The sequence below is a fragment of the Apus apus genome, chromosome 8 (assembly GCF_020740795.1).
Source record: "Apus apus isolate bApuApu2 chromosome 8, bApuApu2.pri.cur, whole genome shotgun sequence".
Classification (NCBI taxonomy): Eukaryota; Metazoa; Chordata; class Aves; order Apodiformes; family Apodidae; genus Apus; species Apus apus.
In genome coordinates, this window is record NC_067289.1 from 5,643,002 (window position 1) to 5,659,737 (window position 16,736).

Genomic DNA, 16,736 nt, shown 5'->3' on the forward strand with positions numbered 1-16,736 from the left:
TTTTAGTCCTTCCAGATAGCCAGGTCTTTGCAAGAACTCAGTAACTTGGGATATGGTCCTGCTGACACAAGTTTCCCAAGACACCAGCTGCCCAGCACTGACTCCACACTCCCAGTTGCAACAAGACCCATCACACTGTTTTTCCTGGTCTGATTCTGCAAGCCCAGGCTTGCCCAGGTTCCTCCTAGCTAACTTTGAACTGCCCTGGGGCATCTGGGGAGGAAAGCCTCCCCTCTCCAAGGCGTTACCTCTGCTTTGGAAGGGGAGAGATGCAAGGAAAAAAATATTCTGTCTTGACTTAAAGCCAAAACATGGGATAGGTTGAAAGGCATCTGTAGAGCTGAAATTACTGTGATGATTTACAACAGTGCTGGTGCATACTTGGCTGGCTTAGGGCAAAACTCTTCCCCCAGCACTGCCCGTCCCCTCGGGCAGCTTTGCCCTTCTTTGGTGTGGCAGCAGCCTCTGGGCAGGAACGGCTCTTGCCGTTAAAAGGAGAAGCCAAAACTTCTCCCACAATAATTCATCTTCTAACACGTTGAAAAAAGAAAAAACATATTCAAGTGCCTTAATGTGAGGCTGCAGACACACTTTCTTCATCAGCTCCTAACAACATTGCCTAGCTTACGTGGAGCAGCAGCTTGTGCTGTACAAGCCCAGCCCTGAATGAGTGGAGCTTACACAGGCTTCTCTGGCAAGCCAGTGCTCCTTCAGTTCCAATCAAATTCCCAAACCCATCTTTTTCCCTCTTAAGGCTATCTTCACAAGCTATCCCAGTGTGACCGGATTATACAAGTGGTCCAAAACTTAACTGATAGCCAAGAAATAATAGCAAGACTCAACTTTTAGGTCAGCATGCGCACTAGCAAATGGAAAATGCAGCGTCTGAGCCTACAGCTCCTCATGCCCTTAGGGACAGTGATGTGGTAGCTGGTCTTCATTTCCAAAGAGACTGCAGCAAGCCAACTAGGACTCAAAACGGCTGGTAAGCATGATTTTTTTTCCCCCCTCTTACTAAGTTCAGGATTTTCTCTCCTTTTGGGCTGAATCAGACAGACAGACTTTTCTGTTTGCAAGAAGTTTCCTTTCTTAGAGATATTCTGAGAATAGCCAGCCAGTATTTTAAACCAAGAATAGCTGATCTCCCTTGATTCATACTCCTGTATTTGGAAACATTATTTATAGATCAAAAACTCCTAAATCAAGAGTAGTCAGGAATGACAGTGAAAAACCACATGGCTATGACAGCTAGCACTGCACTGGCACCTTTCAATTCACCTCTGTCCTCAAAGACTCCTGGGAAGATTCGGTTTGCCCCAAATCTCACTGAGTTGTATCAGCTGCTTGCCAGAAATCTGGACCACTCAGATTCAAGGTGTGAGTCCCCTGGAGCAAGTCTCCACTGGAATATCAGCAAAAAATCATGCTACAAGCATTACAAAAAGAAAAAAGTTGAATATAAGTTAAACCCCTGGTTATACCCTTTGAAGAAAACACTGTCAGTGGAAAACAGATGGATTTTTAAAATGTGTTTTCTGCTGAGAGTTTTTATTTTATATATCTACATAAAATATATAATATTTAGGTAGTGTTACGTAAAATTTAAATTGTTGTCTGAATCACTCACAGTGTAGCACTTACAAATGTCATTGTTCCTATGGATATGCTGATTTTTGCTGATAAATGAATAGGGTTCATATAATGCATATGATCTTTTAATATAGTAGCTGCCAAGGGAATAACTGAAAGCCACCAAGAGTACTTAGTTCATCTATTACTTGTCCAAAAGGTACAACTGACATTCAAATATAGCAGATTATTTCATGTTACACTGCTAAGAATCAGATGGAAAGACAAAAAGACATGGGAAAGATACAGTAAAGGAATATCATACCTAAACCAGAGTTTAAACTCCAGACAGAGCTTAAAACTCCCCCTCTGTAAGACAAACCTGTGCCAGAGAACTGCTTCATTCCTCAAACAAGCAAACCACTTGTGGTTGAGTCAAAGTGTAGCAACAGAGGTTGTTTTCTATTTGATTATCACAACATTTGTCTTATGAGAAAGAAGAAAAATAGATTGTGGAACGTACAGGCAGTGAAGAGCCACCCAGGGATAGTGTGAGCAGGCATCGCTCCGAGCTGGAGAGACGGCTGCCAGGAAAACTCCTGCTTTGGGCTGCCTCAAATTGGCACCACTTTTTACCTTAAAGGAGAGTTTTAGTCTGCACCAGCAGAAAACTGGGGCTGTCTATTTAGCACATCACTAAAATTTTAATGACATTTCAGCTCTAAGCAGCATATGAGAAATCAGAACTAGCCCAAATAAAATCACCAAAATGCAGCTCAAGAAATGCAGTTTGGAAGCAGATTTGTATTGAACACTACTGTGCTTTCATGCAGTTAAGATACCTCCAGGCAGCCCGTGCTTATTTTGGGGGGGGGTGGTGCATGCATGAGCTGAGCCAAAGGAGACCCAGGTGGAGGGGACAGAGCCCCCTCTCCCTTGTGCTGTCCCCTGGGGCACGGCAAAGTGGCTGCCTTGCAGCCTGGCCAAACACATACACCCTCGCTTGCCAAAACAAGCCACTTTGAGAATTCATAGACATCTATTTGACTTGTCCATGGACAATGGCTACTGCCTTTTTTGCAAAGGTGCTTTTCACTTCTCCAAGCACAGAGAATGCTGGCTCAGGTTCAGGCTGTGGTCACCAGATACCATGGCACCCTCTACCTGAAAACTGCCTCCAAGCCAGGGCTCAGACCCATCTCAGGGACTGGGTGGCTGCTGGAGTGCCAGAGCCCAGCAGAGTGGGCATGGCTTCAGTAGTTCCCTGATTTTATGCCTTAGGTACTGCCCACCAAAGCCATTAAGCATAACTCCGAAGTTTTATTCAAAGACCCCCAGTATCCTGCAAAAACTGCAGTCATGGTAACCTTGTTATTTAGCTTCCTTTGAATCAACTACACAAGAACTAATAAGGCATTATTTAAAATATGACATTTAAATAGATTTCCTAGGAAAGTCAACTCTGCAAAGAAGTTGCTCCAAAATACTGTTTTTAATGGAAATTACAGAGCCAAGGGACTCTAATGGCCATGTTCTTACTCACTTTTTATTCCCTATTATGCCTCTTACTACCCTCGTAATAGGATACCTTTATTGTTGCAGCATATAATCTCTGCCTGGGGAGCAATGTCACACAACAATAGTAATTTTAAAATATCTGTTTCCTAAAAGCCCGACCCAAACCCACCAAAGTCCCACTGGGACCTCTCTGAGAGCATCAGAACAAAGCCCCAAGCTGGCTGTAGGGTGTCACCATTGAACTGGTTGTGGGGAGCTGCACCAATTGCTCTGACTAGCAAAGCAACTAAATTAAAGAGTATGACAGTACAGTGCCTAAATGCTGTGCAATTTGTCTTCCTGTAATCCACAAACATAATTTGGGTGGATAAAAACAGTATAATAATTTCCTCTGGTTGCTCAGAGGAGATGGAAGCCTGGCTGTAGCTTCTGTTCACTTTAGATAGACCAGGGTCAGAGGGCTTTAAGTGCAACTGTGAGCTGAGCAGGTGGTTTAAAAGCTTCTGAGATTTTGAGACAGGCTCTGCCAGACCTGTGCTTCTCATCAGCTGCTCACTCAGCCAGGCAGAAGTTAAAGCATGGCTAACCGAGCAGAGCTTTGCAAAGAAACTGGTCACAGATAGCCTAGCATCTGTCCTGCTTAGTCCCAAGCTGTATCTGTGCCTGTGCAAAGAAGCCGTGAGCACTGGGGGAGTAGCTGGCATTTGCTCCTCTCCACACTGGACGTGCTACCAGGCTGCTCCCAGGAGCCTCATCACCATTTGGCTCATGGAGCTCATCCCAGCACTATGCTGGATGCAGAGGGGCCTCTGGGCAAGCAGAATTGCTTTCCTTTGGACATGTTGATTGCAACTTTAGCCTTCCCTGCCTCTTGTTATTCAAGGGTGGGTTGTTTGGTTTGGTTGTTTTTTTTTTTTCCTGTTAATGTTTACAGTTAAAGTGATTGTCCATATCAGGAATTGAAGATGAGGAGCCCAGCAGGCTTCCTCCTTTGCTCGCTGCTGCTGGTGGCCCCCCATTGCACAGAAGTGGCCACCCAGGAGCCCCAGCCTGACCCTAAGATGCCATGTGCCAACTGGATGGGAGGAGCACCTGGCTACCCTGGCCACAACGGGCTTCCTGGCAGGGATGGGAGAGACGGAAATGATGGACCAAAGGGAGAGAAAGGAGAACAAGGTTGGTGAGGAGCAGGGAGTATGTTGGTGCTGGAGCCTGTGGGCAGCCCCAGCCCTAAGGGCCCGCACCTACATGTCTTATATCTGATGGGTCCATGCCTGACATTTGTCCAGATGATTTCTGAATATCACCAGGAATGGAGATCCCACAGCCCAAGTCAAAGAGGTCTGCTGGCTATTTTTCCAATTAATGGTGTTTTTTCAGACACACTGCTCTTGGCAGCTCTGCACGCAGTCAGGGGGGTTAGCAGATTCATGGGGGGTGTTGAGGTCCTGCACCTTTCCTCAGCTCCGTGCTGCCAAGCAGATCCTCATGCCACAGCCCCCTCCATGCTTCAGGCTCGTGGGTAGCGGCTGCCAGCACAGTGCGAACATAGCCCCCTGTTCCCTCCCACTCTGCCCCCCAGGTATGCAAGGCCCTAAAGGCGACCAAGGTGCTGTAGGAATCCCAGGGCCGAGAGGATTTCCTGGAACCCCAGGGATGATGGGACAGAAGGGCGAAGGTGCCTTCATCTACCGCTCTGCCTTCAGCGTGGGCCTGAAGGAACGAGCCCCACACCCCAACGTCCCCATCCGCTTCACCAAGATCTACTACAATGAGCAGAACCACTACGATGCCAGCACCGGCAAGTTCCTCTGCAGCATCCCGGGCACCTACTTCTTCGCCTACCACCTGACTGTCTACCTGACAGATGTCAAGGTCAGCCTGTACAAGAAGGACAAGGCAGTGATCTTCACCTACGACCAGTTCCAACAGAACAACGTTGACCAAGCCAGCGGCTCTGTCTTGCTGCACCTTAGCAGTGGGGACGAGGTCTGGCTTCAGGTGTATGGGGAGGGGGAAAACAATGGTGTCTACGCTGACAACATCAATGATTCCACTTTCATGGGCTTCCTCCTGTATCCAGACCTGAGTGTCCATTAAAGCAGGGTTGCTGCATGGGAAAGGTTGAGGTGGCTTAAGCCCTGTCCTGGGGCACTGGCACTATAGCTATACTGTATTTACCAGAAAATTGCCTTTTGTGGGGGCAACAATTGCCAAGGGTGGACCCTCTCTGCTGTGAGATCAGTGAGGTTATACATGAGTGACTTCCAGGGGACCAAGAGTTCACCCCTACCTCTGCTCTTGCTGTCCCTGTGGAAACCTAGGCCCAAAGTCAAATACCACTCCTGCCACACCATGAAAGAGTAACTCTCAAGATGCCTTAACCATTTTTTAAATATAAAAATGATAAAAGAAAAATTGGTTACATTTAAATATCATATTCTAAATTTCCCTTTTTAAACCACCTAAGTCCATTTAAACCAATGATATACATTTTAGCCAGCATTTTAAAATTTGAGTAGAAGAGGGAGAAGACTATTCACAAAAGCCATCTCTGCTCTTGTTTTCAACTGGAACAGATAGCTCCATTTTTTCCATTTTAACTCCCTGCCTTTCTAGGGCCTTTGAATTCCACCTATGGTTTGTTGTCTCCAATATTTAGCCCAGATCTTTGAATATATTCCAATTACTGACTTTCATTTATTTTATTACTTTGATTTTCCTTTTATGTTTATCCCCTATCATTATCTCTAATGTAGGGCAGTATGCTTAGTTAGGGCAGGGATCTTCTCTCTTGATTTATCTGAAAAGCATTATGAATGCCAGTGAAATCAAACAACAAAAGCAGCCCATTGACTGTGTGGCTTTGGGGGTCCCAACAGGATCACAGATGAGTTGGCTGCACAGCTGTGATGCTCAGAAATGCCAGCAGCTCCCCTGCAAACACTGTGCCTGACTAGGCAGCGTCAAGGCTCCTGGGCAGGTGGATGTATCCCTTCCTATATCACTCACCTGGTGTTGGAGGTGATAGTACAAGTCCTTGTTCAGCCCAGAGGCTGACAGCATGGGGCACACTAGCAGCATCTTACAGTTTCCATCTGCAAGCTGGCAGGATCCTCTCCCATCTCCCCTCTGAATGGCTCCCAAGTGCACTTAGAAGTTGAGATCCAGCAACTGTCTTTCTACTCTTCACACACTCTAAATGTGTGCCATAAGTGATGGTTTGCACGCCAGCTGGGCAGAGCTTCAGGTAGTGGTGGGATCTCCTGTGCTGAATGGGCTCGTGGGATGAAAACCTCCAGGATCTGCCCCAGCTCTCAAAGTTACCTTCATGGTAACTTTGGTACCTTATTAATGCTGGGATTAGTAACAATCTCATCAAACTGCTCTTCAAGGAGCTCGCTTGACTTGTAGCTAAAAGAGGATTTGATGGTTTCTCAGATACATTCAAAGAAGACTGCCATTAAGCTTCAGAACAAGCTAACACAGATCAAAGCTAATGTGTTATTACAAGCACAAATCAGCATTAAGAGCTTCAACTGAAGTAACTTCCAACAGCAGCATTTTCTACACTCCAGCAAATTATCACATTACAAATACTATCAACAATAAAAATCTCTCTCAATGAGAATGTTTCCACATTTTTGTATGCGTCGTTGGGAAGGATTTGAAGAAAGGGACATTCTCCTCACCCCAGCAGGCAGCCCAAAGAAAAACAAAACCTATATATATACACACACACACACACACACAGTTTTCCAGCAAGGTAAGGGCATCTGGGTCTGGCACACATAGGGACACTCTCCTCTTGCTTTCCCAAGAAACTCCTCACCCTCTAGCTTTCATCAAGGCTTCAGCATCTCACCACCTCACACTGTATTGCCTCCTTTCTGCATAAGATAAGCTCTGACTTCCAGACTGTTTTCCCAAACTCACTGTGCCTGAATCTACCCTGACCAGCCCACCAGAGAGAGGGCCTGTGCTGGCCCAGGGGACTTCAAGCATACTAGACTGAGCGGGGGCCAAACTGATGCTCAGTCAGATCATGCTGAATTCAGAGAGCTGGGAAAAACCCTGCTCCTATTGTGTGGATTAAAAAACAAAACACTAATAACCTAATTCATAAACAGTTGCTGGAATAAATGGCATAAAAGGCTTAAACTGAAAGAAGCAAGTCAGAGCTTTTGCAGTGTTTTTTTTCAAATATTTTCAGATAGGTTTTCTGAAGGCAGGGGAAATTGAAACAACCAAAGTGCTAAGAGGCATTTGGGACAAACACTAGGAGGAAATACTAATTTAAAGACTAGTTCCCAAGAGGCAGCCAAAACAAATTATTCCTTTCTTTGCTGCCACACAGCGAGAGCAAACATGCTTTCAGTTTTGTTCTGTACAGCAGGACTTGGGAGGTTTAGACACAGCTTTTCACACTGCCACACTGATCTGATGCCGTGGGCTTTAGGCCAGGGCAGAACTCAGGATTTCTCTGCACCTCCCACAACTGCCCCATTCCCAGAGTGACCCAGATCAATGTGACTTCCACCCAGGCCAACTGCATCTCCCCCTTTGAGTCACCACGGCTGTAGTGCAAGAAACACACAGTGCATTAGAAACAAGAGGACCTGGGCCATGCTGGCCCTTCTGGGAACGTCTTGACAAGCCCAAGTACTGTTGCCTCTGCAAGCTGTGGGGATGCATAAAGGAGAGAGCAGCCTGGTTCATGCCAGATCTGCCTTTAAGAGTGTTTGCATCTGCAGTAACCCAGGGCAGGAAAGCAGCTCTGGTGAGAGCCTCCTCTCAGCCTCTCTCTTTCCAAAGCACTACAGGGACTTGTGTCTTTACAGGACATTTTCAAACACACTTGAAAGGGTTTGAATCCCAGGCTAAAATTCTGGTCAAGGAGAGATTTCCTGCTTGAGAATAGCATGCTCTTTCTAGGCTGCCTGTTTTATCAAGAAAGAAACCTCAGTAAACAAATAAGACAAAGCACTTGGAAAGTTTTAAAGAAAGCCATATAGGCACCACTGCTCCGTGTACAGGCTTTTCCACCTTCTCACAGCCATAAATACTGAATCACAGCTTCACCATGGTACTCACCCTCCAGGACATCCTCCCAGCTCTCTGCTCAGACAAGGATGCTCCACACAGGGCACCTGCATTGCTCACGTGTGTCCCAGCCAGGCACCACAAAACCAGCAAACAGCAGAGGAGCCCCCAGTGAGCACAGCCCAGCCTGCAAGCCAGGCAAGCCCCTGCCACACTGAAACTGGGATCTAAGCCTTCCCTTTGGGGATCTGGACTGTTTTATGAAGCCTTTCACCTCAAATCTCTGCAAGACTCTTGGTCTGCAGCATTCAGCTAGAGAGACACCTCTTTAGTAGGCACCAAATCCTAGTTTACACCATCACCCACCCACAACACCCCCAGGAGCAGCAATCAGCCCCCTCCTAGCCCTAGGGCAAATACTCCCGACAGAGGCTTAACTCATCAGCAAAGCAAGCCCAGGCTGGACAGGCAGAAGAGAACCACACTCTCAACAAACACAGCCCTGCCCCACTGCAGCCAGGGTCAAGCCCTGGGGCTGCCCTTAGTCCATCCACTACTGCCCCCAGAGCTGCCCTTAGCCCCTGCAGGTGGCTGCATGGGGGTGCTCCACTAGCCAAAAACCTGCTGAAAAGCTTCAGGAGCAGCAGCTGAGCATGACCAGCACTTACTCCCCCCCCCAAGCTGCAGGCCCCCCAGGGAGTCTTTATAGCCCAGGGACCACCCAAATCCCAACATGTGGTTAAATATAAAATCCCACCTCCCTGGCTCTGCCATGCCAGGAGCAAACAGGCAGACTGACCATTGTGGCCCAAGGGCATGAAGCTGCAGGGCACCACACTGGCCTTGGACTACTTTATGGGAGAGCTGCATACAGAGTTTGGGAGGGCAGATGAGCTATGGGAAGCTCCTAATGAATCCAGCCTTTTTCCATTATTGAGTTGCTGTGGTTTTACTCTCCCTTCATGCTTCATAAACCTGTGGGATGGGAAAACCTGGCCAAGAAAGGCACATATTTAGAGATTAGGAAAAAAATTTTCAGTGTAAGGGTGGTGAGACACTAGCACAGGTTACCCAGGGAAGTTGTGGCAGTCCCCTCCCTGGAAGTGTTCAAGGGCAGGTTGGATGGGGCTTGGAGCAACCTGGTCTGGTGGGAGGTGTCACTGTCCATGCAGGGGGGTTGGAACTAGATGATCTTTAAGGTCTCTGCCAACCCAAACTATTCTATGATATCCAAGGCCTGGGATGGCTCCCAAGGATTGCACAATGCTTTGAACCTACAATTTATCTTGTAACTAGAGACAAGAGTGATATTGACATGGTGAAACAGCACAGAATAACCTGCTCTCCAAGATATTTAAATGTTTTAGTTGGGTTTTTTTAGTCAATCCTGACAATAGACGCCTGGTACAAAGTTAGGTCTCAGTATCTACTGTCTCTATAGCTGTGGCAGGTCTAAATGGATGGTTTTCCCTTTAAAAATTAGTATACTTCTGCAGGCACACAAATGGGATGCCTCTGAGCATCAACATTGCCAGCAGCTCCTATTAGATGGCAGTCAATATGATGAAGACACCAAGAATGAGGTCTTATTTGCAGCTTTGTAACTAGGGCAGGTGATAAATTGAGCACTTGGCTCTCCTTATCTTGACAGCAATGTTTGACTCTCCCCTCCCTGTAATGCTGCTCATAAAAATACAGCAGGAAGGCAGCATGCTCTACTGAAGGCAGAAAGCAAGAACACTTCCCAATAAAATACTGAAGTCACTGCACTAACAATTAGGGAGAAATACTGTGGCTACAGCTGGAGAGACTAGACTGGCCAGTCTCATCCAGCAGAGAAACTATCTGTGAAAGCTTCCATGGCCCTTTTAAACACAATTATAGGCTGATCCTAATTGTGCCTCAACCCCACGTAGTCACTTGTGCCAACAGTTAACTGGAATACAAACAGCAGCTGCACTAAACCATGAAGAGCTACAAGAAAGAGATAAATTGCTTGCTAGACTTGTATTTATTTGTGAAGTATAAATTCACTGGCATGGAAGAAGGCAGAGGGATTAGGATAAAGCACTAGGTTTAGCTAATCAGCTATTGTATTTCTATGCAGGAAATGCCATTGGATTTGAAGTTTACCCTTTGAAATACACGGGAGGAAACCAACTCTGGGCATACTCAGGCTCAGCGCTTTTCCAAGAGCATCCACTCACACCCAGCCCCATCACTGAGAGGGGGGCTCACAGGGAACAGGGCTGCATTGTCATCTGCCCAGCATGTTGTCATCTGCTGAACAACTGCACATTGAGAGCAGAAAGATGCCTGCCAGCTTCCCAGCATGCTGGGGAAGCAGCTAGAACTCTGTTTATTCATCTAAATCAACTCCTTCTTAAAAGAAAAAAATACCTTCCACTTCAATCACTAAAGTAAAATATTGAAAGGAAAACCTTTTAATTCCCTGGAAGTTAACTAAGGAAAAAAAAACACAAAACAAAATCCCAACAAAACAACCAAGAAAAACCCACTACTGGCTCACTGGGTGTGAGCTTACCTGTTCCTGCTCCCATAAAGAGCAGTGGAGCATGGGTTCTCCTGCTAGCTTGGCAACCAGCTCAGAAAAGGCACTGCAGAACTATTACATACAGATGACAGCCAGCTTCCTTGGCATGGCAACTTTTTCTCCCTCACAATGGCTCGTTTTCAGCTCAAAATAGATCACACATTCTTAATTCCTAAGAACATACTGTGAGAGCTAGCAGTTTCCTGCAAACAGAGGAGCTGCCTTGTGAGGGTATCGAAGGAAACAGGCTGACATTTAAGTGTTCTGAAGCCATTCCTTTTCATCTGCAAGGCTGCACCCCTTCTGAAGCATTTTAGCACTTGGGACCTCATCCCACTAAGAGTCAGACCGAAGGTCAGCTTTATAGATTGCCAGCTGGGGACAATTCACAACACTAACCTCAGTGCCTCCATAAATCTGTTCAGACTAGAGCCTTGATTTGGACACTGAAATAGTGAGCAGTACCCAGCAGCTTATCAAATAATTTACATTAGTATAAATGGGTGCAAAATGCTGCTACAACAGTCTCATTCTTCCACTCGGAAATATCTATTATGAGCAAGTTCAATCTCCACAAAAGGTACAGGAACAAAAGCTCAGTAAATGAATCCAAGGCAGGTAAATGCCCTTTAAATCAATTTATATTAAACATTGACATCTTTTGATTATTTCCTGACAACAGGCTGACTGCCTGCAGACTAATTAGACTGGAAGTCTTGATAAATGACAACAGAAAAAGCATTTGAAGCTGAAGGGCATTTCGTTTCTCAGATTAGCCTTTCCATATTAATACTGTCCCAAAAGGGACCCAAACAAATTAAAGTCCCTGGTGGAAGTCCTTACACACTGACATCTCTCCTCAGAAAGATGAAGTTCCACACACACCCCTCACTCAGTCTTATTGCAAAGAGAATTTCAGACAGCTACAACATACCTACCTTGGCTGTCACCCTGTTCCAACTCTGAAGAACTTCCATTTCCCTTCATCCCAAGAGAACGAGCTGGCACCAGGTATCAGATTTGTAACAGTTCGTACTGAAGCACAACTGTCCGTGAGGGCTGTATCCCGGTGTGGAATCCCAGGGCCTGAGGCGCGGGGCCGTGTCTGGGCCTCCAGGCCCCAGCAGCGGTTCCTCTCACCGGACGACGCGGCACCCCCGGCCTGCAGGGCGGGTGGGCTCAGTGTGAAGGCCCCGAGCTCTCATTCTTCTGCCTTCTCCCTCATTCCCTCCCCCTTCCTCACTCCCGCCCACCCCCTCAGGGCCACAGCCAGGCCAGCAGCGCGGGATCCCGGGCCTGGGGAGCTCTCCCTCAGAATCCAAACCCACCGCGGGGACGAGACACCCTGAACACACTCGTGCTGCTGGAACCAGACCTGAGGCAGGTGGACGAAAAGCAACAGAGAACTCTATGCAAAACGAGGACTAGAAGTATTCCAAAACCATCCTGAGGAATCGGGGTGTCAGCAAAAGAAAGCGGCTGAGGGAGCTGAGGGGCCAAGGGTGATTTTTAAATCTAAACTTCACCTTCTGCACCTGCCCAGGACGCAGCCCCTCTCTGCCGGCAGCAGCTCCCTTCGCACCCCGCCGAGGCTGGAGCCAGGCCGGGCGCAGCTGCTGCCGCTCAGGACCTTCAGGCAGGTTTCCGTGAGGAAAGCTGGGCAGGCCTGCCTGAGCGCTGCAGCGGGAAAGGAGGCAGCCCAGCAAGCCTGCTCCTGCAGGGACACCCTGTGAAGTCAGACACGATGCAGAGCCAGCGCCAGCACGCTGACTGAACACACAGAGGATGCTGAGAAATCCCCAGGAACACAGCAGAAAGACACCGAAGTCCTAGTGTGCTTCACATTTTTAGGCTCAGGGGCCAGCAGTTACTGTTACACTCAAGATTTCCTTTTTTAAGCCAAACCCAACAAAGGAAAATAGGTGAAGGAAGTATGAGAAGAAAGGGTTTCTCTCCAGGTGAAATCTCTAAAGAAAGCTCAAAGTGTATTTTTTGTGATCAATTCACAGAACACTGACTGCACTTCAGATTAGACAGCATTAAACTCTTGACTCTGAAATAACATACTAAAAACTCACCTGTTCTTTTCATTCAGAGATTCACTTTGGTCACTGAAGGGTGCAAAATCAAACACTTCCAAAAATGTTGTGAAACTTTGTGTCAAAATCCAAATAAATACCTGATAGACTGATTCATATACACAACACATATAAGTATGAATAATTAATTACCTGCTGGAGGAGAAAAGAATCTCAAAAGTATATTCTTTCTACACAGTACCATTTCAAGAATGAAACTAGATTTTTAAATACAAGCATTCCTATGCCCAAAATGTTTTTCTGCTTTAAAACATTAAGATAAAATTACTACTTGTATTCCTGTGCTTCCTAGATTTAAAGTACTGATGGTTGCTGATTATCTGTCTTGAAACAGAAGACAACACACAATCTTCTTAGTGCAGCTGGCAAATGACAGACTATTCAGAAAAACCCACCACCTTAGCCCCAGATAAACCTATGTTGTGGGATTAAAAAACTCTTCCAGGCAGCAATACGCCCTGCTGTGTATCTTTATATAATATCCAAAAGTAACAGTGAATGAATTAATAAAAAAGTCATTCTCAGAGGCAGCTTGGAACACAGCAATATCTACTTTCAAAGAATGTCCCAGAGAGTTTTTGTTAGTATTTTATTGAATGAGCACATCAGCAAGTAAAATTTTAAGATAAATCTACACACAGCTTCCTAGAAATAACAGTCCACAATTCCCTCCTTAGTTATCTTTAACCATCTGGTTTTCATATTCCCCGAGCAGCTTATACAGGCTTTTCCCACCCTCTGTGATTTTCCTGGTTTAATTATTTTAATAAATAATGGGGACACCACAGGTGATCCTAGAGAAAAATCCGCATCTCACACTGCACAGCTCGACAACAAAGTTCACTGGATGTCATCATCATCAAAGAGATCTTCAAAATCTAGTCAGAAAAGATAAGGTAAAATTAACCTTTAAAGTTTCAACTGTTACATACGTACACACTCAAGTACAGTTCTTCATTATTTGAGTTAAAGACAAATAAAGGTGAATTAACTGAATGAGAGTTACTGCACCATCACTTACTATAAATGTAACATTCAGGGTGGGAAGAGACAGAGGAAAGCAGGCAGACCCATATATATGTTCTCCATCATACACAAATTAAACTGTTTCATTTTTACAATGCAAAACTTGCAGTAAATTAAGGAAAGAAAAGTAAACTTCAAAGGAGGGGCTTTTATAAATGCATGAAGTAGCCATCACATTCAGAGTGGATCAACCATGACTCCCAGGCTCCAGAACTAAGTTCTAGCTTGTTGCATGCAGCAAGTTTCACATGTAGGCTCCTCTGCAGAATTCTGGCTTCAGGTCCCAGTATCCAGGCACACACTTATAAATTTTGCAGACTGACATTTGCATTTGTGATTTGCTGCTAAAAAGCGCTTCTTCAAACACATATGTCATTGCTGTGAAGGTGCTAATAATGTTTCTCAGAAAACTCATCTCATTCAAGACTATTGAAACATGGCCAGCTCATCACAGCTGTTGTAGTCATCTTTGGGAAGTACACTTAACTACTTGGACTTGTATCTTATTTTCATACTGAGCATGAACTAACAACGTTACTGAAGCCAAGTTGTTATTCTTACAAAAGGCAACATGTAAGTGTCACACAATAAACTTAGGATTAATCCTCATTTAGAAAAGTTCTCAATGAGTAAGGGAATATAATACCAAACTCGATGGCAGAACTGCATGGAAATACCTACTCCTAACTGTGCTGGCTCCAGCTGAGAGCTCACAGCCGTTGAGTATCTATCGAAGTTGAACTTCCTTTTTCACTTGTGTTTCAAGTCTTTAACAATACAAGAAACCTACTTTATTTCAGAATTTATACCAGTTTGTGAAATCAACACCACCACAGCAAAATTCAACAGTGAAATTCATTGTTGAAATGTCTTAAGAAACACAAAAATACATCTTGGTAAACCAATGTAAGGTGGCGTATACCCTGCCCCTAAGCAGCCAGATCTGTTCTCCTCTCTAAAAGCAGGTGTATATCTGCACAGTTGAATTTCAAAAGCAGAACACATAAAAACCGGGTTTCCTTTGCTTTAGATACACATACATACATACATACCTTAAGATACTAAAGGATTATCTATAAAGTAGTAATACCCAGAGACAATTTTGTAGACTTCTGTCCACATCCGTACACGTATTAGCAGCGTTTAGCGGAAGTTGCTTGTTACCCAAACAGACCAAGGCATCCTCCGTGCAGCGATTAACATGCTAAACCGCCTAACAGCTCCAGGAGAGAAGAAACGCAGGGGTTGTATCACTCCCGCTCGCGTAGCTGATCACCGAAGCGATCTTACGACAGCGCTCACTAGGAGGGTGGTTAGTGAGAACCTGAGCGACTACCAAGCACTAGAGACGCGAGAGCGAAGAGAAGCAAAGCCAGGCTTGTGCCGGCAGCCGCCGGTTCCGCCGCGGTCACCTGGCAGGGCCCAGGCGTTACCAGCCCAGCCGGGAGTGAAGGAGCCACGATGCCCCCCGACCCGCCACCCCGGCGCGGCCCTTACCGTTGAAGAAGTCGGCGTGCACGGCTTTCTCGTTGGCAGCCAGGTCCATCAGCAGCCCCGTGCTTCCCCCTGCCTGGGGAACCAAGCGCTGAGCCCTGCGGGCCGCGGCCGGGCAGCACGGCCCCGCCGACCGCCAGCAACCCCGCCGCCGCCCCCACCCCTGGCAGGCAGCGCCCCCAGACACCCCCTCACCTCATCCAGATCCACGTAGGGACCGGCGCCCTCAGGGAACATCTCGTCCACCGCCGGCTTCATGGCGGGACCGCCCCACCCGCCGCCGCTTCCGGAAACGCGGCGCCCGCTTCCTTTACCGCGCCAGCGGGGCGGCGCTCTGTCCGCTCGGCGGTGCTCTCGCTGGTTGCTCGGGGTGGCGCCATTTTGCTCCCCCCGCCCTCCTCACCATGGCAACGGGGGCCGGGCCGGGAGGGAGGGAAATGGCGGCCGGGGGGGCCCAGGCTGTGCGTGTGTCCAGGCGGAGGACGCGGCTGCGGGTCCTGCCGGCAGAAAATAACTCCGAGATTTAGAATGGTGGGATCGTGTGTGCTATATGTACAAGTACAAACTGCAGTCTGGCACACAGGACCAGAGCTAGCACTCAGCAAGGACAGCCTGGAATAACGGGGCCTTGAAGAAGGCAAATCATCAAGAGGCTTGAAGGGTGTCTCGTGCAAATCACCAACTTGGCAGAGAAGACTGAGGTCTATACAGATAATGGCACCTAAGGAATGCAGGAGGTGATTAAAAAACAACCCAAATCAAGATGATTGATGGCTAAACCAGCCTGGGGCAGCTGGAGCTGTAAAACTTGCAATGTCATTTCCTTGAGGTGAACTTAGCTCATGACAGTGTAATTCTAACACTAAAAATCACAGCACAAGCCAAAAAGATCCCTGCCCAGGTGAAGACCCTTCCCCTGAGTATGGGTGATAGAAATAGTGGTGTAACCATATTATAACTATATGTAAATTGCTAACCAATCACTTCAAGGAAGAAGGATTTGGAAACTTACTAACTTTATTGTTTTCTGTATAAATATGTAATGGAAAATCTCATTTGGTGTGCTTGATTCGTGGGAAGACACCAAGCACCCAGCTTTGTACAAACTTGCACTAAATAACAATGTTTCTTTCCTAAAGGTAGCATCTTTGTCTTAAAACGATAACACTTCCAGCCACCCAATTGGTATTTAGCTGCTACACAAAGAGAATGGGTTCCTGAGCAAAGACTGCTAGTGCTACCTGTAAAAAAAGCAAAAAAAACCCACACCAAACCTCCCCAAACTCTGCAACAGAATCAAGGAGTTTATTGATTTTGTGCAAAAGCATAAGTTGTAAAAAGAAAAATGCTAATTTAAAGCGTGAAACTCTACATGTGGCTGCTGTGGGTACCAATAAGGGGCAGTTAAGGTGCATTTGCTGGCAGCCTTGGGT

At 46.5% G+C, this 16,736-nt stretch overlaps 2 protein-coding genes across 3 annotated transcripts; one reads left to right on the forward strand and one right to left on the reverse strand.

The window, feature by feature from the left end:
- The first annotated feature begins 753 nt into the window (after window positions 1–753).
- On the forward strand, window positions 754–6,718 carry ADIPOQ (adiponectin, C1Q and collagen domain containing). 2 transcript variants are annotated; one of them, XM_051626914.1, is made up of 3 exons: window positions 754–985; window positions 4,022–4,263; window positions 4,670–6,718. In XM_051626914.1, exons 2-3 carry the CDS (start codon window positions 4,053–4,055, stop codon window positions 5,185–5,187), a joined length of 729 nt encoding a protein of 242 aa, XP_051482874.1. In that variant the 5' UTR covers window positions 754–985; window positions 4,022–4,052; the 3' UTR covers window positions 5,188–6,718. The 2 variants fall into 2 exon arrangements, with proteins under 2 accessions (XP_051482874.1, XP_051482873.1); XM_051626913.1 differs by having other exon boundaries at window positions 755–985; window positions 4,044–4,263.
- Window positions 6,719–13,358: 6,640 nt separating this feature from the next.
- Window positions 13,359–15,616, reverse strand: COPS9 (COP9 signalosome subunit 9). Its single transcript, XM_051626924.1, has 3 exons — window positions 15,499–15,616; window positions 15,307–15,379; window positions 13,359–13,661 (listed from the first exon to the last, which is right to left on the reverse strand). The coding sequence occupies exons 1-3, from the start codon at window positions 15,559–15,561 to the stop codon at window positions 13,624–13,626; spliced, it is 174 nt and encodes a 57-aa protein (XP_051482884.1). The 5' UTR covers window positions 15,562–15,616; the 3' UTR covers window positions 13,359–13,623.
- Window positions 15,617–16,736: the final 1,120 nt, after the last annotated feature.